General features: G+C 41.3%; 1 protein-coding gene and 2 pseudogenes across 1 annotated transcript; all 3 read right to left on the bottom strand.

Annotated features, from left to right (window-relative positions):
* Nucleotides 1-4,922: 4,922 nt before the first annotated feature.
* Nucleotides 4,923-5,977, bottom strand: LOC142870905 (ADP-ribosylation factor-like protein 5A pseudogene; annotated as a pseudogene).
* Nucleotides 5,978-15,193: 9,216 nt separating this feature from the next.
* On the bottom strand, nucleotides 15,194-20,026 carry LOC105858076 (butyrophilin-like protein 1). Its single transcript, XM_076002753.1, has 7 exons — nucleotides 19,748-20,026; nucleotides 19,419-19,619; nucleotides 18,821-18,841; nucleotides 18,704-18,730; nucleotides 18,493-18,519; nucleotides 16,785-16,811; nucleotides 15,194-16,132 (listed from the first exon to the last, which is right to left on the bottom strand). The coding sequence occupies exons 1-7, from the start codon at nucleotides 20,001-20,003 to the stop codon at nucleotides 15,609-15,611; spliced, it is 1,083 nt and encodes a 360-aa protein (XP_075858868.1). The 5' UTR covers nucleotides 20,004-20,026; the 3' UTR covers nucleotides 15,194-15,608.
* A 432-nt stretch (nucleotides 20,027-20,458) lies between these two features.
* Nucleotides 20,459-23,202, bottom strand: LOC142871024 (butyrophilin-like protein 1 pseudogene; annotated as a pseudogene).
* Between the last annotated feature and the right edge of the window lie 1,437 nt (nucleotides 23,203-24,639).

Raw genomic sequence — 24,639 nt, 5'->3', positions numbered from 1 at the left:
ATCCAAAGAGCCCTCATTAGACATAGCTGCCTCGTCAATGCTGTATGTTGGACATTAACCTAAAAAATATCTTTAAAAGTGCTTTGCAGGTATCACCTCATCTCATGGAACCACAGAGGGACATAATATAGGAAAAGGCTACTTCAATCTAAAAGACTAGTTTCAAGCAAAAATAATGAGAGGAATTTCATATATCATCAATGGAAGAAGTTTACGGGAAGGGAACAGTATACATTACAATACTTTCAAATCACATACACGTTTCACTTTCCATGCAAAATTTATAATACGAACACAATGTAATTATACATAACTGAAAACACAATCAAGCTTTGCCCCAGAATTTACAGTCACACTCTATGGTCAGTTAAAAACAAATTGGAACAATATAAAATGTAGTAAGATTTCTATCAAATATTTTGATTTGTAAGTAGGATCTAAACAAAGAGTGATTTGGGCACATACATACATATACACAAATGAAATGGCTCAACATTTAAATAACACTCAAAATTATTAACCACTAACTATGAGACTCAAGAGACTACTCTTATACAAATGACAAACTTTTACTGAGCATTTCAAACATATAATTTTCTGTTAAAACTGTTTTAAAAAACAGTAACAGAGTTCAGTTTTCTAGTTTCTGTATCAACCAACTAATGCCAGGGTCATGACATATCTGTATTAGGAAAGAGAAAAAGTAGTTTTGTTTGTGCTTCATTACACTATGATTTGTTGAGGGTTAGGTGGGCATCTTCGATTTCAAGGCTTTTTATTCAAATAAAGTACAAATTGTGATTTAGGAACCCTTCAGGCTGTGTCATCAGTAAGACAAGCACATGCAATACCATAGAAAATACATATAATTTATTAGATGGACTTAAAAACACAAATCAATTTTTAGGCACTTTTTAGTACAGTCTATGGGAATTTTCTACCAAAAAGCAGCATCTCTAGCAAGCTATAAAGATTTAAACTTTAGTTTTTAGAATATACAAAGACTAGACAATTGATAAGAAGTATTGCATAACTGATCCAACTGTATCCTGTTACATTTCTTCACAATTCTACATGATTTTAAGGTTAAATAGAAGCAGTCAATTTTTAGCATCCAAAATTTTAAATTCCAGCTTTTTTTACTCTACTATCATGATCTTAAAATAACCTATCATATACTCTTTGAGGGAGATGATATAGAAGTTTTATTTTTGTATAACTAGAGCTTTAAAGATGTTATTTTCTATGTTATATCTGCAGCTACACAATCAATGCATGACAGCTGGTTATTTTTGTGTCTTTTAAAGCCCATTTCAACAGGATTATTATATAAAATAGGCTATTCATCACTAATTACTTTAGATACCTAATGTTTATCTTTGATCTTTAAGTAAACATGAGGGAAAAAAATGGAATATGGGCAATAGTTTTAAAGATGTCCTTAGGTTAAATATTACATATAAATTTGGTTTGGTATCTTTTTCCAATTCAGACTGTTTGAACTGGTATTCTCTGAAACATAACCATTCTTGCTAATGGGAAGATAATACACATATAACTTAATCCTCTCCATGCCTAATTAGTAGCTCAAGGAGCTAGCAGAATCTAGATATTTCTCTTACCTTTATGAATCTACTTCTTACCATATGGAGCTAAACTAAGAAGCATTAAAATGTTAAATAAAGTATAATTTACAGAACTCTACTACTGGCATCTATATACTATATATACTGCAAGCTGTTCTTTTGACGAACTCAACAACTCTGACACTGCTCTTTAATGAGCAAAGTCCAAATCTGTAAATCAAGCCAGTAGTGAGAAAATAGCAAGAGAAGCTACTTAGAAACTAGAGAAGCTAGTTAGAAACTAGTGATTTGGGGAACAATGGTTATAGGCAAAGTTTAGAATACCTCCAGGAGTAACATATCTTCACTGATAGTGATTAAAGGTACAGGAGAATAAGGGGTAGCTGAAGTATAGGGACATCTATCCTGAAGTAGTTAAGTTCCAGATTATATTTGGATTGTGGGAGGGGTCGTAGTTAACCCATGTGAAGAAATCTCGTCTCTATCCAGTCTTGAAAAAGGGATTGATGCCGGGATATACAACTGGGCAACTGAGAGAAGACGACTCCAGAGTTTACAGGCAACCTATGATGTGGTGCTATCCCTATATACAAAGTAGTGCATACTAATGATACATTGCCCAACAGAAAATCAGAAAATTTTCTACAGTTTTTTCTATTTACACTAATATAAACAGCTTTTGAGGTTGACTGTACTGTATGTGGTTGCTGCAGTCACACCAAGAAATGTAAAGTGCCTATAATGAGAGGGGACAATAGAGTCCGATTTCTAGGCATCTTAATACTATACACTCACGCAAAAAGGAAAAGAAAATCTCAGGGACTTCATGCCTTTCCTCAAGCTCTGTGCACTTCTCTGTGACTCACTATAACTACCTACTAGGCACTTCTTAAAGGCCAGAAAACAGAAACTCCCTTCCCTCTTTTTCATGCCACACTTCTAAAATCACTTTCACTACCTGCATTAAAAATGCCAGCCAGCAGTGCTAAAGCACTTTTTTATTCTTAAGGCAAATGTCATATAAGAAAATGATCCCCTACTGCCTCCCCACTAACCCCCAATCCACCCGCTTCCATTGTATTCTTTGCCCATTATGAGAGCCAAGATATGCTGGAAAGATAAACAGTATTGAAAATTTCAAAAAAGAATCCTCAATATAATGTATAAGATGTACTTTATAAATGTTATTATGACAAAATTAAACATGTTTAAATGCTTACAGTATATGATATCAAAAGAAGTTTTATGACTTTCAAAATTAGTATCAAAAACAGGATATTTAAATTTAGCCACATGTGTACATAAGTATGAATTTTTGTTCTTTCAAAGCTGAGCATACTAACCCTAATAAGATGTTTGCTTACATCCAAAAGTAGCATATTAAAAATCCAAAAGCATTGCCCTTTGCTTCATTCCACTTAAACTACATACAAATTGCCAATATGACTATTCATGAGACTCTCCATCTTATTTGAAAGTAATACTGTTAAAAATGATTTTGATATTCTCACAGATAAATTTAAATCTTTTTCCCAGCTGTAATTTAGGTTTTATGTACAGGTACACAGATACCACCTTATTTTTAATGCTTAGCTTAGAAGGGTAGAAAACAAAACCATGTCTTATAATGTGGTATAAGATTTCATGCATTCTCATGATGTCATGTCAATAATCTAATACACTAAACCAACTGTAACAATGCAGTGCATGCTTTAAACATCCAATTAAGAATAAATTTTAGCCAACACCTTTATGTCATGTTAAACTGATATGGCAGCAGTCTAAGGGACTAAGCACATGATTATCCAAATTAAAAATAAAAAGAACAAAAGGAGTAGATTTTCTGGGCTACTTCAAAAAATATTTGTTTCTGATGAAACCATAAAATATATTTGGGTTTCTAAGGAGATTTTTAATGAACATCAAGTAATTTCTTATATAGTGATTTGAAAAAAGTATGAGAATATATAAGAAAGCTTAGCAATACAGGATTTACTTTTGTAAAGAGCATGTTGACAAATATTAAATGTTTTGTTTGTATTTTGAACAATATAAAACACAAAACATCCAATATTAAATACTGATTTCCCATGAACTGACACTGAATATTTTATATTTTATAGAAGGGAACTTTCAAAGTTTTGTCATTATTCCTCCCCAACATCTTCATGAAATTTAAAAGGTTGGTATTAAAAGTAAGGTTTCTTTTTTCTTAAATATTCTAAAACATGCCAGTTTGGATTAGCTTTTAGACCTTCAAGGCATGAAAGATATACAGATACAGTACTCAAGGATATGTTTTAACACATTTAGGATAAAGTTGTTTACAGTTGTGACAGAAATACCTTTGACTTTCAGATATTGGAAAAAAAATACCCTAAGCAAACATAAAAGGTATTTTGGGTCAAGTTACTTCTTAGTGCAAATAATACATTGCACAAATCAATTTTTATACCAAATTCTTAAAAGCATTTAAAAATATCTGCATTCTATAATTGCCAAACAATGTATTTATGTGGTAGAAGAAGATACAAGAACAGAAACAAAAAATCTCAAACTATCCCAAGTTCTAAAATAAATAGTAAGAATTTGCAAATTAAGAAATTAATAATGTTGTTTGGAAAATATATCTTATTTTTACTCTCAAATTCACTTTGACTATTTGACATATAATTTAATGCTTAAAAAGACTATAGCTAAATTATTTAGTGGTATTTGTAGAATGTTACTTCTCTAGGTAGACATGTTTCACAGTTTTTGATTAATGCTGAGAATTCATTTGATAATTTTAATCACAATTTATGATTAACTGATTAATGGATTAATAACTTATTCAGTAATTTAGAAGTCATAAGGACCAATAAAAGGAATAATCTGATAATTGCACATTGTGTCATTCTGCCCATTCGTAATACTAAGTCAAGAATTTGATAAGATACTCCACTCAGTTGAATTATATTTCCATGTGTGTGACTGATCAACAACAACAACAAAAAAAAACAGGCACACAGTGTCAAGCTTTTTCCTTTTCCTTTTTTTTTTAAGAGCAGCTCAATGATTTGGGGGGTTGGTTAATACAATACAGAGAACATAAGGGAAGAGTACAAAATGGCACTTAACACCCATGCCAGTATTTATCTCATTATGGTTATAACTAAGGATATTATTATTTTTTGTATTTGCTTTTCTTTAGAACATAAATCAAAGCCATTAACTTGAACGTGAGGTATATACACAATACATACACAACCTTATACAAAATACTTTCATAAGTAACATTACATTTAAAAATATTGGAAACTGAATATCTGTTCTGATTTGTATTTTGACTTAATGGAACAAGAGAACATTCAACTAGGGAGGGTTATACTGATAATAAATCTCTTAGTTCAAAATGTCTTCCTCTCCCTTTTACTTACCATTGGCTACACAATGTCCTGAGAGGATTCATTATGAGAAAAATTTCAATCACAGCTTTAATAACTTACTTTGGAAGGAACTAATGAGAAAGCAAATTGGAAGGTGAGTCTTCATCTTTGATTTCAAATAAGTGGTCTTAATTTTTCTTCTTATAGAAAAAGTTTAAATCAGTTTATTATAAATATATCTAAACCATTAATTTTTGCAGCTTTCAGGTAAAGTCCAGCACTTCGTTTATACAAAGTCTATGAGAAGAGGTCAGTAGAGATCATCTAATTTTAAGTCGTGACATCATCCATTCAAGTCCTTGGCACAGTCCTTCGCCAGTAAGAGCACAGCATGCCTGGATATGCCACTGGTGATCTTTGATAGAAGTTAGCTTCAAAAACTGGGAGATTTCTGCTACAGTCATACATTCTTTAACATCTTGTTTATTAGCAAAAATCAGCAATCCAGCTTTCCTTAGGTCCTCATGTGCTAACATTTTATAGGGTTCTTCTCTAGTTACAGAAATCCTTTCTCTGTCTGCACTGTCCACAACAACTATTACAAACTCCATGTTAGTACAGTAAGTGTTCCAGGAAGAACGAAGAGATTCTTGGCCACCAATATCCCACATTAGGAAACGTGTATTATTAACCACTATCTCTTCTACATTACTTCCTATCGTAGGGGATGTATGCACAACTTCATTCATAGAAAATTGGTAAAGTATAGTAGTTTTCCCTGCATTATCCAGCCCAACAATGATAACTTTGTGCTCCTGTTGATTGAACAGTCTCCATATCCTGGTGAAGAGAATTCCCATTCTCGGGCAGGGGACCCCCCCTCCAGCCGCCCGGGCCACCTGGCCTCCCCTGGCTCAGGCTGAGGGGGAGGAGAGAGACTCTCTGGAGCCTCCCCCTCTGCTGCTACTCCCGCGCTGGCCGCCGGCCCGCTTCCAGGGAACCCGAGGGAGGCCAAAGCCCAGGCCGCCCGGCCGCAGGCCAGGCCCCGCCGGTGCCGCCACAGCACTCGCCTGGCTCCCGGACATCGCCCCCCAGCTTTGTCTGCCCTCATTGTGGTATTGATTTTCATTTCCCTGATGATTAGAGATGTTGAGCATTTTTTCATATGTTTGTTGGCCATTCTTCTGTCTTCTTTAGAAAAGTTTCTGTTCAAGTCCTTCACCCACTTTTTAATGGGGTTATTTGATTTTTCTTGCTGATTTTCGTGAGTTCTATGTATATTCTAGTTATCAGTCCTTTATCGGATGCATAGGATGCAAAAATTTTCTCCCATTCTGTAGGTTGTCTGTTTACTTTCATGACTATTTCTTTGGCTGTGCAGAAGCTTTGTAGTTTGATCATGTCCCATTTATTTATTTTTGTTGCTGCTGTGATTGCCTTTGGGGACTTCTTCATAAACTCTTTGCCCAGGCCAATGTCTAGGAGAGTGTTTCCAACATTTTCCTCTAGAATTCTAATAGTTTCATACCTTAGGTTTAAGTCTGTTATCCAGCGTGAGTTGGTTTATGTGAGAGATGAAAGGTGTGGGTCCTGTTTTAGCCTTCTACAGGTGGCTATCCAGTTTTCCCAGCACCATTTATTGAAAAGGGATTCTTTTCCCCAGCGTATATTTTTGTCTGCTTTGTCAAAGATTAGATGGCTATATGAGGATGGTTTTATATCAGGATTCTCACATCTGTTCCACTGGTCAATATTCCTATTTTTGTGCCAATACCATATTGATTTAATTACTACAGCTTTGTAGTATAGTTTGATATCTGGCATATTAATGCCTCCCATTTTGTTTTTGTTGCCTAGAATTGCTCTTGATATTCGGGGTCTTCTTTGGTTCCATATGAAGCATAAAAATATTTTTTCTATATCTGTGAAGAATGCTGATGGGATTTTAATAGGTATTGCATTGAATCTGTAGATCAGTTTGGGTAGTATAGACATTTTGATGATATTGAGTCTGCCGATCCACGAGCATGGTATGGATTTCCATCTGTTTACATCCTCTGCTATTTCCTTCCTCAGTGTTTCATAGTTCTCCCTGTAGAGGTCTTTTACGTCCTTGGTTAAGTATATTCCTAGGTACTTTAATTTCTTTGTTGCTATTGTGAAGGGAATTGTGTCTTTGATTTGGTTCTCAATTAGATTGTTATTGGCGTATATGAATGCCTCTAATTTCTGTGTATTGATTTTGTATCCTGAGACTTTACAAAATTCATTGATCAGTTCCAGGAGTTTCTTGGTTGATTCTTTGGGGTTTTCTAGATACAATATCATATCATCAGCAAACAGTGAAAGTTTGATCTCTTCTGCCCCTATTTGGATACCTTTGATTCCATTTTCCTGTCTGATTGCTGTAGCCAAGACATCCAGCACTATGTTGAACAGAAGTGGAGATAGTGGGCAGCCTTGTCTGGTTCCAGTTCTAAGTGGGAATGATTTCAATTTTTCCCCATTCAGTATGATGTTGGCTATGGGTCTGTCATATATGGCTTGTATCATTTTTAGGTATGTCCCTTCTATGCCTATTTTCTTAAGTGTTCATATCATGAAAGGGTGTTGAATTTTGTCAAAAGCTTTTTCTGCATCTATTGAAAGAATCATGTGGTCTTTGTTTTTGCTTCTGTTTATGTGGTGAATTGCATTTATAGATTTACGTATGTTGAACCATCCCTGCATCCCTGGGATGAAGCCCACTTGGTCGTGGTGGATTATTTTTTTGATAAGTGTCTGGATTCGGTTAGCTAAGATTTTGTTGAAAATTTTTGCATCTATATTCATTAGGGATATTGGTCTGTAGTTTTCTTTTTTTGTTGCATCCTTTCCTGGTTTTGGTATCAGAGTAATATTCACTTCATAAAAGGTGTCGGAGAGGTTTCCGTTCTTTTCGATGTTGTGGAATAGTTTCTGCAAGATAGGTACTAGTTCTTCTTTGTAAGTATGGTAAAATTCAGGTGTGAAGCCATCTGGACCGGGACTTTTCTTTTTAGGGAGATTTTTAATTGCTGTGTCTATTTCAGCTGTTGAGATTGGTCTGTTCAGGGAATCTATTTCTTCCTGGTTGAGCCTAGGGAGGCTGTGTGTTTCTAGAAATTTGTCCATTTCCTCCACATTTTCCAGTTTGTGTGCATAAAGATTTTTGTAGTATTCATAAATTGTATCTTGTATCTCTTTGGGATCAGTTGTGATATCTCCTTTTTTATTCCTGATGGAGTTTATTAGAGATTTCTCTTTTCTGCTTTTCGTTAGCTTAGCCAATGGTGTGTCAATTTTGTTTATTTTTTCAAAGAACCAACTTTTTGTTTTATTAATCTCCTGAATAGCTTTCCTGTTTTCAATTTCGTTTAGTTCTGATTTGATCTTGTTGATTTCACTTCTTCTGCTGGGTTTGGGGTTGGTCTGTTCTTCTTTTTCCAGCTCTTTGAGTCGTTTCATTAGAATGTCTATTTGTGATCTTCTTGTCTTTTGGTTATAGGCATTTATGGAGATAAACTTTCCTCTCAGAACTGCTTTAGCTGTGTCCCAGAGGAGTTGATAACTTGTCTCTCCATTGTCGTTTTCTTCATAGAATTTTTTTTATTTCCGTCTTGATTTCTTCATTTTTGAAGTAATCATTTAGTAGGAGGTTGTTTAATTTCCACGTTTTTGTGTAGAAATGTGAGATTCTGTTAGGGTTGATTTCCAGTTTTATTCCACTGTGATCTGAGAAGGTACATGGTATGATTTCTATTTTTTTAAATTTCTTGAGATTTACTTTGTGTCCTAGATTATGGTCAATCATAGAGAATGTCCTGTGAGCTGATGAGAAGAACGTATATTCAGGTGATTTTGGGTAAAATGTTCTGTAAATGTCAGTCAGACCCAATTGTTCTAGAGTTTTGTTTACGTCCATTATTTCTTTATTAATTTTCTGTTTGGAGGATCTGTCTCGTGCCATCACTGGGGTGTTGAAATCTCCGGCGATTATGGAGTTGCTATTAATCCATTTGCTTAGATCCAGTAAGGTTTGCTTTATGAATCTGGGTGCACCTAAGTTGGGTGCATATATATTTAAAATTGTTATCTCTTCTTGTTGAACTGTGCCCTTCAACATTATATAATGACCCTCTTTGTCTTTCACTACTTTTGTTGGTTTAAAGACTAAATCGTCTGAAATTAGAACTGCCACACCAGCCATCTTTTGGCTTCTATTTGCTTGGAATATTGATCTCCACCCTTTTATTTTTAGTCTATATGCCTCCTTGCAGGTTAGATGTGTTTCCTGAAGACAGCATATACTTGGCCTGTATTTTCTTATCCATTCAGCCAGCCTATGTCTCTTGAGTGGAGAGTTTAAGCCATTCACATTTATTGAGAGAACTGATAAGTAAGGTAGATTACTGTTCATTCTGTTGGGCTGGATTTGTAGCTATGATTTCTGTCTTGATCCATTGTAATATCTGGCCTTTAATATCTTTGTGTTTTGGTTGTTTTTATATTCGTGGGTTATTATTATGATGTTCCGTGCATAACGCTGTTTTAAGTACTTCTTGTAGGGCTGGTCTTGTCTTGGTGAATTCTCTGAGCCTTTGCTTGTCTGAGAATGTTTTTATTTCTCCTTCATATATGAAGCTTAGTTTTGCAGGGAATAATATTCTAGGCTGGGCATTGTTTTGTTTCAAAAGAGTGAGAATGGGGCCCCAGTCTCTCCTTGCTTGTAAAGTCTTATTAGAGAAGTCTGATGTTATTCGAATTGGCTTTCCCTTGTATGTTACTCGCTTCTTTTGTCTTACAGCTCTTAGAAGGACCTCTTTAGTTGAATCTTTGGTCAGTCTGATGACTGCATGTCGTGATGTCTTCCTGTTTGCATTGAATCTCCCAGGGGTCCTCTGAGCTTCTTGAACTTGTATATCAAGATTTTGAGCAAGGCCTGGGAAATTTTCCTCTATTATATCTTCAAACAGCTTGTCCAACCCTTGAGTCTTGTCTTCTTCCCCTTCTGATAAGCCTATGACCCTCACATTAGGTTTCTTCACATAATCCCACAGCTCTTGTAGGCTTTGCTCTTTTCTCTTGTTTCTCTGCTCTATTTCTGTGACTGATTTATTTAATTGGAGGGTGTTATCTTCAACCTCTGAGATTCTTTCTTCTCTTTAATCTACCCTGTTCTTGAGACTTTCCACTGTATTTTGTAGTTCCTTGAATTGATTCTTCATTTCCAGGAGTTCGGTTACACTTTTCTTCATTGTGTCTATTTCTTTTTCCAGATCCTGGAGGCTTTTTGAGGTTTCTTTGTGTTGGTTATTGAGTTGTTGTTGCAGCTTGGTGAGTGTTCTTATGATCCACACACGAAATTCCTCTTCTGTCATATTGGTTGCCTGATTTTGGTTGGTGTCCGTTTCTAGGGGGCTGGTGCTCCTCTTTGGGGGTGTGTTTTCCATTTGGTTCTTCATATTTCCTGAGTTCTTTCGCTGATTTCTTCCCATGTCGATCAGTTGTTGTTTCTTTCCTTTTGGTTATTGTTTGGGTATTCACACCCCTTGTTTAGTTTCTGAGGCGTTAGGTCGTGTCTGTGGGTGAGATTGGACCACTCCCTGTATATTGAGTCAGTGGGTGCCGTGGAAAGGCTGTGCAAGATGCCGTCCCTGTCAGTAGGTGGCATTTGCTTAGAGGAACAGGCTATGCTGTTGATTTTGTGTCCTGTTATCACCTCTTGTTCTGGGCGGAGCTGGGTTGGGTAAGCCTGCCCTCAGGCAGTTAGCAGGGGTCAAAGTTCTGTTCTCTGCTTCCAGGAAAAGCTGTCAGGGTGGGGCTGGAATGGTCCCGCTCAGCCAGAAAGTCTGTGTGTGGGGGTGGGGCTGTCTGAGACCCGCAGTCTGGAGCGGGCCTCGCTTCTTTCCACCCTCCCCAACTCCGCAGCTACTCCTGGGCCTCTGCCAGCAGGCCAGACCACAAGCCACCAGGCCTCCCCAGACTGTGATGCCGGCGGGGAGGTTCCCTGCACAGGAACTCCACCTGGGCTGGGTGCACGGCCTCCTCCTGGGAGGAGGGTTGCCCTCTAGGATGCTGATCCGCCCCTGGAGGCACACAGACCTCAGTAGGCTGTTCACGTATAACCCTTCTGTGCCCCGGGCAATGCTAGCCCTCGGTGCAGGGGATCTGGTCTGAAGGTCCGACCTCTGGGTCCCAGAATTCAAACTGTATCCCCACCAGGGAGAGGAGTTCAGGTCCGAAATCACCCACAGGGAGCCCAATCTGGGTCTATGTCTCTCAGCCTCTGAGTCGGCACCGTTCTCCTGGGAACACCGTGCCAGCAGCACCTGGGAGAGCTGGCGGGCAGGGAGCTCACAGTCTGAGTTCCCCTGAGTCAGGTGTAGGGTCCCAAAAGGGAAGGTCCCATTCCCTGGAGGTTCCTCTGGCTGGTGGCTGTATTGTCTCTCTGGGCAGCCTCGGGTAGGGTCCGCGGAGGGGAGGAGGAGGCAATATGGTGCCTACCGCGTGGCTCGGGTCTGCGCACATGGAGGTGCCCGGAGGAAGTTGGGAACCCAGTGTCACGTCCGCCACAGGCTCACCGCTGGCTGGCGGCGGCAGTCTCTGGGCTGGTGTCCGCAGTTCTCTCCACCCGCTGAGGAGTCCACCAGCAGTCCCAAATGCAGGGGAGGGAAAACAGCAAATCCACTTACCCTTGCCACTGGTCTCCGGGCTGCTCCAGTGGTCTCCGCCTCCAGTTCTCCTCCGCAGCCTCCTCCCGTGGAGTCTCCCAGGGTCTCAGGTACCCCTCCTTCCAGCCCTCGTCCGCTGTATGCTCATCTTCTTGCTTCTTTTTTCTAATTTCTGCTAGAATCTGTCTTTTCTGCAGAGACACTCTGTCTGGTGGTGTTATTCGTCCGCCATCTTGCTCCACCCCCCCTTTCGATTTCTAGTTGTTTTATAAATTCTTTGTTTCTTTTTCTCTTTTTGTCTTTGTGGTTTGCTGAATGTCTGTCATGTTGCCATTTAATTATATTTCTCCTTTTTATGATCATTTTATAAGGCTTGTGAATTTTATATTTTCATGTATTTTTGTGATGGTGAATATTGACTTTTTGTTTCCATGTTTAGAATTCCTTTGAGCATTTTCTATAGAGACAGTCTATTGGTAATTAATTCTCAGCATTTGCTTGTCTGAGAAAGAGTTTATTTCCCCTTCATGTTGTTTATTCTGGCAGAATATAAAATTCTTGGCTGGCGGAGGTTTTTCTTGTTTTTTTTTTTTCTTTTTGAAGAACTTTGAAAATCATATTGTCTTCTGGTCTGTAATGTTTTTGCTGAGCAGTATGATGTTAGTCTGATGGGGTTTTCCTTATAGGAGACTAGTTGCTTTTCTCTTGCTAATTTTAAGATTCTCACTTTCACTTCACATTTAGTCATTCTGATTATCACATGGTGAAGTCCTTTTTGCAATGTATTTGTTTGAGTATTGTTGGGTCTTCCATGTCTGAATGTCTAACTCTCTTGCTAGTTCTGGGGAAAAAAAATTCATTGATTATTTTCTTAACTAGATCTTCTAAACTTTTTTATCTCTCTTCCCCCTCAGAAATACCAATTGCTTTGTGTAGTCTCAGACATCTTTGAAGGCTTTACTCATTCTTTCTTTTTATTTTTCCATTATTTTTGTGTGACTGGATTATTTAAAAAAAAAAAACAACCTCTCTTTAAGTTCTGAGATTCTTTCTTATGTTTGGTCTAATCTGTTCTTGAAGCCTTTGAATATATTTTGTATTTCCTTCAATGAATCTGTCAGCTCCAGAATTTCTGTTTATTTTTTTATTTTTAGATATCTATCTTCTTGGTAAATTTCTTATTCACATCTTGAATTTATTTTCTGATTTCTTTGTATTAATTTTCAGATTTGTCTTGCCTTTCATTGAGCTTATTTAGAATCAATATTTGGAATTCTTTATCTGGCATTATGAGAAATTCTTTTTGATTGGGATCTGTTATTGGAAAGTTGTTGTGATCCTTTGGTGGTGTCATATTTCATTTTTCTAAAAAAAATGTTGTCTGTGTCCTTCCATGGATAGCATCTGATGTAGCCAACTCTTGTTCTGAATTTTTGGAACTGCTTTTGAAGGCAAGAATTTTTTTCCTGAAGATGTATATATGTTGTTGGTTGAGTAGGTCACTTTGGCTTTGATTTTAGGTGCCTGCAGCAATGTGATCTTTGTATAATCTTTTAGCTAGTGCACAGGGTCAGTGGTATCTGTGATTTCCTTGGTGTCTTAAGGAACAGTTATTTGTTGAGGCTAGGGTAAAGTTTTGCTAGGGAATAGAATGCCACATAATCTGTTTTTGGATCCCAGTCGTGGAAGCAGAGGACTCACTATGCCTGATTTTAGGCCCCAGGTCAGCTTACACTAGCAATGGTGTTAGTGTGTCGTGAGGGCCAATTCTTGGGCCTTCAGATGGCTTGCTCAAAAGCTAGTAGTTGGAGCAGAGGATCAGGTGTATGGGTTCTCAGGCCCTGGAGCAGCTGGTGTGATATGGGAGGTGGCAGTAGCAGTGGTGGGACTACCTACTGGGACCCCAGTAGTCCATGATGACGTTACTGTTAGCCGTAATGAACTAGGCAGGCTAGGCACCAGTCCCACAACTGCTTGTAACAGGGCAATGGGTATTGTTCTAAGTGTGTTTAGGAGAGTTTGGTCTCCCCTATCCCTTCCTGACTGGATGGCAGCTACAGCCATATCACCTTGAACTCAGCCCAAGGGCGGGTATGGTCCAGCATTAAACTCGCAAAATGGTGCTAGTGGAGGGTTTGCAATCAAAGAGGGCAGGGCCCCTGTTAGGCAAGCACCATAAGCAAGAGACTGTGGGGAGTGTGGTCTGCTTGCATTTCAGTCTCACAGGAGCCTATAGCAATGCAAAGGGAATTGTCCCAGGTGAGTGCAGGAGAGCGTGGGTTGGGTGGGGATGCATCTTCATCAGCCCAAACTCAGCTTGAGGGGAGGGCACTGTCCAGCTTTAAACTCCCAAAATAGTGCCTTTAGCCTGTGACCACAGGAAGCGGCGTCCTCCTGCAGGCAGGCTGCTCTAGCAGGAGACTGTGGGGAGTGCAGTTCCCTCAAGACCTGGTCCCACAGCAGCTCATGCAGGATGGTGGGCACCATCCCAGATGTGCGCTGGAAGCCGTCTGCCTGCTCTCCCTCTCTTTTCTACTTCTCTCTCTCTCTCTCTCTCTCTCTCTCTCTCTCTCCCCCTCTCCCCTTAAAAGGATAAAATATACTTTTTAATTTTTATATCTTAATCTCTGGGTGAGGAATCTTTTTCCACCCATACCATGAGCACCTCCTGGGCCTTCCATCCTAATATTTTTAATTTATTGATTTTTCTTTTCATTATGAGTATATTTTCCTGTTTCTTTGCATGCCTGGTAATTTTTGACTGAATGTCAAAATGCCTTGCTGAGCTTTCTGGAATGAAGTTAAGATACTTGCAAACAACTTAAGCCTTTTGCTTAAAAGACCTTGCTTTGAATATTTGTTCATCAAAACTGGATCTGTTTTTAGTCTAGTGCTAATTATTTCCAACTACTGAGACAAGATTCTTTTGAGTACCTAATGTCCACTGAATTTACAGAGTTTTCCAGACTTTCCAATAGAAGCATACTTTATTCCTACCCCTGTTTTAGCACTGGGTACTGTTTCCTCTAATTATTTTATTTCAGTATAATAGATTTGATTGGAGAGGGAAGAAGAGAGGTCTTTTCTTCTTTTTGTTGGAGACACACTTAGAATTCCCAAGAATATAAAAGTCATTTCTTTTATTAATATCTTAAGCAAAGAAATAAAATTTCCCTTTCTCCCTCCAATAAAATAAATATCTCAATATGCTTTGCAGCATTCTGGTTCCCCCAGGTCTTCCTCATGTTGACACTATCACATTTGTTGAAATTGGATTGTCATTGATTTCTTTTTATTTCCTAAAATTGCCTTTGTATTTAAGATACAGCTTAGCTTGTTATCAAATTAGAATTTATTTTCTCCTTTAACATTTGACAATAGCACTCTTTTGTAATTTTTATTCAGGGTTGCTGTTGAAAATGTGAGGTTTATTTCATTTTTATTCCTCTGAACATTGCTTTAGCAGTGCTACTCAAAGTGTAGTCCAAAGACCAGTACCTATACATAAATTGTTTCTTACCAGTTCTTTATTAAACAAGAACAGAAATAGAGTAGGTGTTACAAAACTTTTAGAGCAAATTGACAGAATTAGGTTTAACCTTTACTTATGTTGAACCTAATAATAAAATAATTCCCACTTGTAATTGCATATCCTTTTTATTCCTATCATTTTCCAGTATCTTATTTTAGAAAATTACTAGTCTGTAATATATTGGATATAAAGCAAATAACAACATTTATAACAATAACCACAAAACAAAACAAAAACTGTGATTCTTCTCTACAGATTGTTTGAAAAACACTGCTTGGTGTAATCAGAAACTCTGGCCAGGGAGACCCATAGCGTCTTAGGCTAAGAGATCTCATAATCAGTGGTGCTTGAGATCACCAATCAAGGAACAAAGTCCCGGAGTTTACAGAGAACAGACTACTGTGTTCATGGTATAAGGCCTTCCACTAAGTCACTTAATATTGTGCAGATGGGAGAGCTCCATGGCTTTACGCTTGAAGTAAGGGTTGATTGATCCAGAGAGTCTGGCCTGGGTGAAGGAAAAGATGTGGGAACCATCAGCCATGTCATAGAAAGAAATGTTACTGTCCTCATAATCCAAGAAAATCATAATCTTCTGTGGACACTTTTCTGTTGGAAGAGGCTCTTCCAGGGCAATGTTTTGGGAGCAAAAGGCGAGAGCCCTATATTCACATCCCTTCTTCTCTAAGACTCTGAATATCTCTGGTGGTTCTTTGGACGATTCATTCCCATCTATGTGCTCATAAGTACCTAGAGTCCACTCATCAGTGTCCCCGATGTCCACCTCCCAGTAATATTTCCCCGATGTGAAGTCCTTCTTATCAAGTGTGATAAGGTTGTCATCTCCTTGCTTATTACTGAGAGGTAGATCCTGTGTTTCCTCTCTGCAGTTCTCGTTCCTCTCTGGGTCAGAATTATGCTGGTGAAACATTTCATGATTTAGAGTCACAACAGCTAGAAGAAAAAAACAGGGCCACTATTGTATATTTCAGAGAGCTGTTATACAGGTGCGACCTTAAAGAAAGGCAAAATGTGGAGCCAGTGGTAAAACAACACCCCCCTCTCGGTGTGTGGTGGGGGGTTGCAGGTGCTCTTACGTGGAGTCTGTGCCACTTGTCTCATTTTCCCTCATCTCTGCTACACCTGTGTCTTAGTAGAGTGCCTCTGTGAGCCAGGACTTGCAGCTTTTACTTGAGAATATTGTTCTTCCCATGTTCTCTATAAATCAGAACCATGTTCTTCAATTCGTACTAGGTCTCATATGCCTCCTTGAAAACAGCAGTGGAGTACTCTTGCCATCGTGAGCACTTTGTATTTAGTTAGGGGCCTCCTCACCTGAGGAGCTATGTTAGTTTCTGTTTCAGAACCAGGGTGGCCTCACAGGCAAGAAAGCTGCGCAGTGTGTGAAGACAGAGGCACAGCCCGAGCGGCCAATCCTAGCGGGAAGGTTCAGTTCAGGCGTACATTAAATGATCTTCATGTTCCTCCCTCCCTTCACTAGAATAATGGTGTCTCTGTCTTTTCAACTAGGGATGGTATTAGAAAGGAAAAATAAGATATCAGGAGACAGGCTGGAAGGGAGCCAAAGATAAACAAAAACACTCACCGGGCTGGAAATGTTCCTTCCTCCAGTCTAGAAAAGAGCAACACAAATTGAGACTGGAATGGAAACACACCCAGGGAATGAAAAGGAAAAGTCACTTCCTTCTCAGGCTCATTACTTTCTTCTCCCGACTCTCCTCACTTCCTTCGGTAAGCCTCTCAAACTCTGGGTAACATGTGGAAACTTCAGGCCAAGCAGCATGCTTTCTGTGCTGCGTCTCCAGTTAGGAACTGTGCCCTCATTCAGTCTGATACTGGAGAATAAGCTTCTCCGGCCTGAGCCAGGTTTGGAGCACACCTGGGCCAGGTGCCTGGTGCTCAAGCTGCCCTTGCACTGTGCCCTCGAGACCTGTGGGGCCGCCTCTGAGGATGAAAGCCATAAAAGCCTTTTATTCTATTTTATTGTGGTTTCTTCCCAGCCTAAGACCTCCTTAGAGTAGGGCTTAAGCTTATGGCTGAGGCCTTTGCACTGTTATTTTACACTGTCCCCTGTTACTTTGGCCCCAGTAACGGGATGTTTTATATTCTTCTCCAGAGTGAGATTCCTCATGGGGAGTAGGACAGCATTTTCTTCCTTCTGAGGCAACTTCTCTCATAATGGGCCTGGTGGTTGTATTTAGAGATGGGATAGTCTCCTCGAGTCTTGGGACAATACACAGATAAGGACCTATCCTTAATTTTGATGGGAGCCACACTGGTCCCTCATTGAACTGACCTCCAGTAAGAAATTTAATAATTGGTAGCGTTGAAACTGAAACTCATGTGTCCTAATCATTAGGACTTTGTTTTCTCCTTTAGAATCACGGGAACACGTTTAGCAGCTCGTGAAAGAAAACTGTCGATAGAAACTGCTTAAGCAGCTCACTCCCAGGAGGGCTGCTCTGAACCCCCCCGCCGGAGGCCGCGCAGGGCGGCTCCTTGCCTCCTTCCCGCATGGACGTTCAGTTCCGCAAGGTCGGCGATAACAGCTTACGATACCAGCATCTCACACAGTGTCTGCCTCATAAAAATTGCCCAAGTACATGTTCAAGGAATGGCCTAGCATGTTTATGAAGTCCAACTTTATATCACACATGCACACACATTTGTCAACCCACATAATACACAGACATAGATATTAGAAGGACATTAAAAATAGCCAATCTTCTCTACCACCAGATAAATATATTTTTACATATGATGTTAAAATATTTTGAAAGATTGTTTTTCAATACTTAAAATCTATATCCTTGTATATGAACCTTTATTTTCTTTATTTTGAGCCAGTAGAATAAAATATGTAAAATCATAGTTAATATTTTTCCAAATATGACGTATATTATCTGCTCTTTTAAACTTTGTCCTATAGAAATGCTGACATAACAGAGTATTCTTTATTCTTCCTAGATCTCATAAAAATCAATGAGTTCTGTTCCTTCCTTCTCCAAAATAGATGGCTTAACAGTTCATATTGAGTCTACCACACTCAGGTTGTAGAATTTACCAGTTAGAGGTTATTTCTCCTTCATGCTTAGTTCTGGAAAACAATGGATTATTTGAGCCTTCAAGTACAAAATACCAGACATTGATATGAAATCAATGTTTACAACTTGCAAGTGGACAGGTGTGTGTGTGTGTGTGTGTGTGTGTGTGTGTGTGTGTGTATGTCTGTACTTTTTACACTCATAATACCAGAAGCACTTGGAAAGATTTAAAGCCAGAGAGTTCCTTACCGGGATATATCAGGGCCTTCTTCCAATCTAAAACAGAACAAATCCAGGTAAGACAAGGTGAGACAATAACCCGTGGCCTTATATTCTTTTCCTTTACTCTTATTTTTTTTCATGAGTTATCATGAAATCTTTGGTCTTTTCCTCTAAAGAGCGGAGCTGAGAACATGCTGGGCATTGGGACATCACACGGTGTCGAAACAGAGACCCTTACCTTCATGGTACAACGCCTTCCGCCGTTCTGAAAGAAACAGCGTTCAATGAGAGATCCAGACAGGTATGAAGGGGACAAACAAATTCCACACTGGTCATAAGAAGAAGCAAGACTCACCAAGCTCTGCCTTGAGTTTCGCTGAAAGAAGAGGAGATATAAAACCCATCAAATTGAGTTTTAGCTGACCCTGAGTTTAGGGAGTAGCTAAAGGAATTAAGTTTGGCCTTCTCTTATGGGTCCCCTAGTTAAGTAGATGAGAAAGATTAGCAATGTGTACATCCTACCAAAAATGACAAATGCTAAGAAAAGTTAAGTGGGAACTGCCACCAGGTCACAGAGGGTGAAATGTCCATGCTTTGTGAGAGTTTAAGATTTCTTGGGTGTTTCTGAAGCTTATTCTTGGAGGATGAGTAGGAAGAGAATTTAGTGGAAGACATCTCCACAAGGAGAAACAGCAGTTGCTACAGAGAGGCATGAAAGAGCATGGTGTGGACTGAGGGCCTCCCTTTCGGGGCTTTATGAGCGACCACTGCCCACAGGTCTTCCTGCTTCCCACGTGCGTTTCTCCTCTCCACAGGACTGCCGGCTCTGTGGAATGCTAGTGCCCTGTGTCTCCCTTGGGTCCTTTGGCACCTTCTATTTCTCCACCCACCTTACACTACTGGTATCTCCAGCTTCCCCACGAACCTCTGATCTGCCCTGCTGCCCAATTTACCTTTGGTCTTCAGGGCCATTTCCTTTTTGTTCTTCATTTCATCTCTTTCATGACATTCTTTTTTCTTTTCCTTTATTTCTCTCTTTTTGGCTTGGTGTTCTCTCCAGCCAATGCAGCTGAGCCCAGTGAGGAGCAGCCCCAGCACCGGGAGAGCCCCAGCCAGGGCTGCCTTCCATGGAGACACGCTGGGGAAGAAGGGCTCTGGCAGGGCGCGTGGAGACACAGTCAGAGCCCAGCTGCGGGAGGCTCTGCCCTCAGTCCAAGGCTCCCAGCAGCCCTCCTTCCCCATGCCGCCCTTGCCAACCCCTTGGCCTGTGCGCCCCACTGACCCGGGAGGAAGATGGCTGACACTTTCTCCTGGCCAGAGAGGGGGTTCTGGATGGAGCAGGTCACGTTGCCCACGGAGCTGTCCTTGACCACAAGAGAGGCCTCCACACGAAAGAGCCCATCTCCATCTTGGGTCTGAGACTCAGGGAGGGATGGCAGCGTCACTCCCTCTGTGTCCCTCCACTGCACCCTGGGTTTGGGGAACCAGCCACCCGAGCAGCACAGCACTCTGATCCCACCTTCCTCGGGTCCTGTCATGCGAACGTGAGGCGCAGAGCCCAACCCTAAGGAGAGAGGGCGAGCGCCTGAGGCCGCTGGTCCTGGGGCTCAGAGACCTGGGGCTGAAGGCCAGACTGCCATCCGTTGGATGAGTACACCCGGGCTCCGAGGTCAGCGTCGGGCTGACCTGGGCTCAGTGTAGAAACCTCCTACTGCCTTTGCAAGCACCGCCACTGTACGTGGACTGAGAGAGCTGTGGGGTCATTCCAGGGAGAGAAAACAATGGAGCAGTTAAAACTAGAAAAGGAGTTTAATTCTATTAATTTTCTTTTCTGATTGGGTAAAAATTAGTGTTTGAGAATGTCATTATTTATCTGAACAAATAATACTATTGAATTTTCTGAGGTTCTTTACGATGTCAAAACATCTTCAGGAATTTAAAGTCTTGGTATTTAAAGCAAATAGAGCAGGCAGTCTCATCCTCACCGCAGAGTTCAGGGCACTGACATCTGCAACCGAAAGGAGCACAGCGACACCTGGAAGACCACGCGAGGGCCAGGGCAGGAGCAGGGCCCTTGCCTTCTCTGTGCTTTGCATCGCGACTGATGCTCGGGGCCGGGCAACGTACCTACGACATGCAGCTGCACAGCAGCCTCCTGGAACAGGTCACCATCTTGTAAGCGACACCGGTACTGGCCGTGGTCCGAGGCCCGCACTTGTCGTATGTGCAGGACCACGTCCCCCTTGCCGAGGGAGGCCACGGCCAGCTCGGCCCTGCCGCGGAACTCCAGCATCTGCTCCCCGCCTGGGTCCTGCCCGTTCTGGAACACCAGCACAGCGGGGGACAGCCGCTCGCGGTACCACCGGATGTGCATGTGGGCTGCGCTCTGCTCCGGGGACAGCTGGCAGGGCAGAGCGGCATCTGCCCCAAGCAGCACCACAATGGGCTCCGCTGGCCCCTTCACAGAAAACCCGGGCACTGTGTGAAAATCAGACAGATTGCGGCAATGAGTGAGGGACGATGAGGGGAAACCATCTGCTTTTCCTTATTCAGGGACCGAAACGTTTGTTTTATTTGCGTTATTTTCCAAAAAAGTAATGTATATCTTGAAATTAAAAAATACATAGGTGTGTATGCGTGTGTGTACAGATGTATAAGGTCTCCTATATCTTCTTCAGCTGTGTCCCCCCACCCCGGCCAACAAACTATATTCATTTTTCCAGAAGTAATAGCTTTACAGTTAGGCATTTAAAAAGACACACATTTCTCTATGGATTTCCAAACAGTACATATATGTAAGTTATGTAAAATCTATGTAAAAAGAGATTGAGAGTTACATGTGGCGAAGTGACGTACTAAGCAGTCATCTCTGGGGCAGTGGAAAGCACCTCTCCCATCCCTGTCTCCGGCCCTGCTCCTCGGAGGTGAGTGCACACCGTGGCCTTGAGATGAAGGTTTGGGGCAGGGATGGGGGATAGCAGTGCTTTATCCAGGGTGAAAAGTAGAACTATAGGGTGAGCTAGGCCTTTTGTTTGTTTTTAAATAAGTGTGAAGGCTTGGAATTAATTTTTTCATAAAAATTATGCCCCTGCGAGGGGTGTGGGCCTTGAAGGCCTGTGGCTGCACGTGTGGGGAGTTGGGGCAGCCCTTAGCAGACAGGGGGGTTGGATTTCCCAGGGGAGGGAGGGACGGTGCTGCAGGCCACAATAGGGACTTTGTCTGCAGTATAAAATATGCTCCCTCATCAAGTCACTCACAGCCATCGCTTGAGAATCATATTACTGCAGAAATCCACGAAGACTAAAAGGTGACTGGTGACCTTGGACAAAGCTTGAATTGGTAGAGGCCCCGGACACTGTGGGTGCGGTGAGTGGTCAGGACTTAAGGGTCCTCAAGTATGGTGACTCTGGGGGAGAAGAGTTCATAAAGGGATGGCTGTGTTGGTGCCCAGGAGGTCTGAGTGCAAAACACAAAGGTGCATGAGCCTAGAGGAAGTAGCATGGGCCAGCCTGTCCCAGAGAGTGTGGGTCAGGCCATCCTGGGCAAGGAGCATGACTTTGGCCATTGTGCTAGACCAAGACCATGGTGCTGTCATCTTTTCCATTTCTGTATATAACCCGGGCCACCATCGTAACTCAAAGGGTATATGTATGTCCTTCCCTGCCTGGTACTGAGATGGTGACCATACATGTTATATAAGCAATTTAATTTTTAAAAAGGCATTTGACATTATGTGTAGCTACAATGTAGTAGAAAAAATCATTGTTTCACAAATATGAGATCATTATATATCAATTTCTGCAACAATGGACATCCAACCATTTTAGTATATATGGTCAGCTATTCCTAATTGTTTTTAGCACTGCCTACACTGTCATGTTCAAGATTTTACTGTATTGGTGAATATTTACATTGTTTCCAACTTGTTATTACTATAAACAGTCCTGCAATAAACATTATATAATATATACAAGTGCTGTCTGGAAAGTATCCAGCCATTGTTAAAATTACTTTTCATAATGCATGGCTGGGTACTTTCCAGACAGCCCTGGTATATGTGTGTGTGTCCAAATGGCAGAGCTTTTCTCTAGGAGACAGTCTCATAGAATTGCTGAGTCAACATGTATGGACATTAAAAATTTTGATACTCATCACCTATTCGACATTAAGTTAAAGAGATTATAACACAGAAAGGTGATTTTTGTGATTCCCCTATCCAGTTTCTCTCCAACCGTGAAGTCTGAAAACTTCATCCAGAGGGGCCCTTTTCTTTTATGAAAGACAGACTCGTGTCCCAGAGAGAATAAGTGATGTGTCCACGATCAGAACCAAATAGAGCTCAGGAATCCCGAGTCCAAATTCTTTGTCCTCAGACTTAGGTTTTCTTGGCAGTGTCAACATTACCGAGTATATTGTAACAGTGACATCAAAAGTGAGCAGGCTAAAATCACCTACACTCAATAAGGGTTTAGATAAATGCCACCGCTCTGAGCTTTGTGAGGTCTCCTCAAGGGGCACAGGGCACGGATGTGAGGGACTTTTCTTGGCTGATGTGTGACCGAGCGTTTTCCGTTATATGAGAGGAGACGTGGAAACACGGCAACAAAGCACAAGCACGAGGCAGAACGCTGACCTGCTGAGCCCTGAGCAGCCCGGAGGAGGAGAAAGGGGAGCAGGAGGCCAGCTGGAGACAAACCCTCCATCCTCCCCAGGGCAGGTGGGGACATTCACTGCGACAGCGACGGCGTCAGGGTGGTCTGCAGGAGAAGGTGGGAAATCCTCTGTTCAAAGATTGAACTGTATACGCAGGGTTTTGGCTGTTTGTCCTCACAGACTTTAAGACCAAAACCATCAACTCCCATCCCCTCCCCAACGGATTTTCCTTCCTTCTCTTCTTCTGAAAACCAGCTGTTCCCAGCGGTGTAGGAAGCTGAAATGGTTCCCTTGTGCTCTGCGTCTTTCTCATCTGGGGATTCACCTTCTCGTCAGGGCTCTCTGGGGACTGGGAACCCTGAGTTCAGTGCTGAGAAACGAAGTCGGGTGCAGACCCAGGGCACGCCCTCAGCCACTCTATGTCTAGTTTTCTGACATTCACTTGTTTACCACAGGTAGCTCTTGTGGCTTCACTCCCAAAAGAAAGGACCCTTTTCTTACCACGGTCCCCAGAGTGCAAGCCCCTCTCTTCTCCGCAGCCACCTCCCAGCCACCCTGCACATCACCACCCATTTCTCTCTCACCACCTCGGCTCAGCTGCTGGGTTCCTGGCAGTTCCAGGTCTCCGCGCGCACCTGCAGGGCTGGCTCCAGACACGATTTGCACCTGGCTGTGCTTGTGCTCAGCGGCTACAGGTGCTGGGGCCAGCAGGTTTCCAACCCTTCACTGCATTGGGAAAATATCAGCAGGAAGAAGGACCAGCAGGGCTGCCAGGATACCGTGGCTTTCCAATGCCTCTCCTAGAGAGAGTCTAGGGAGAAAATCACAGCCTGCCTCCAGCTCTTCAGTTACTTTGAAAGTGGAAGTAATAAAGGTCACCCCAAGAGACTTTGGACAAGGCTGAGTTATACAATGATAGAAATTCTGATTTGTGCTTTTGTTGAAAATGCTCAGTGTAGCTCCCTTTTCCCACTTGCGAAAGGCTGAAACTATATTACTGGGGGGAGGAAATCATCTTCCTGTATGCTATTCAGGCCTGCGGGTCATCCCAAGGTTCAACTCACTAAGTTAACTGATTTAGAGAATCCAACCAAGAGAAGCATACTTTTCCCATCACACCATAATTGACACTGGAGGGTGTGTGCAGATCTGTGCCAGGGAAAATCAGAGCTCAGCAATGCAAGGCTCTGTGCCCCGAGACCCGTGGGGCTCCCAACAGTATAACAGAAATAAGAGCACAATTGTAGAGTGCCAGACATGGAATGTGCTCAGAAGGAGTTTTTTTTTTAATTTTATTTTACATTCTTCCCAGATTTAATTCGTATTTCTTCATGTCACATGTGGTTTCCAGATAATCAGGGACACAAATAGCAATTGCATAAATATTAGCATTGAGCCACTAACAATCTGGCAAAGGGATACCAAGATCCTAAATAAATATTCTCTAAACCTAGTGAAGTGCATTTGGCTTTTTTTTTTTTTTGGCATATTATAGGGGTACAGATTTTAAGGTTTCAATAA

This window comes from Microcebus murinus, chromosome 5 (assembly GCF_040939455.1).
Source record: "Microcebus murinus isolate Inina chromosome 5, M.murinus_Inina_mat1.0, whole genome shotgun sequence".
Lineage (NCBI taxonomy): Eukaryota > Metazoa > Chordata > Mammalia > Primates > Cheirogaleidae > Microcebus > Microcebus murinus.
The sequence above is the reverse complement of the archived record's forward strand: the minus strand, read 5'-3'. Positions and strand labels throughout refer to the sequence as shown.

What these genes read in the sequence shown, in the direction of transcription:
- LOC105858076 (XM_076002753.1), bottom strand. Translation starts at nt 20,003, where the DNA reads ATGACAGGACCCGAGGAAGGTGGGATCAGAGTGCTGTGCTGCTCGGGT. An exon ending in GAAACTCAAGGCAGAGCTTG is followed by an intron (nt 18,731 to 18,820) that starts GTGAGTCTTGCT and finishes TGTTTCTTTCAG; the next exon opens with AACGGCGGAAGGCGTTGTAC. An exon ending in GAAGGCGTTGTACCATGAAG is followed by an intron (nt 18,520 to 18,703) that starts GTAAGGGTCTCT and finishes GTTCTGTTTTAG; the next exon opens with ATTGGAAGAAGGCCCTGATA.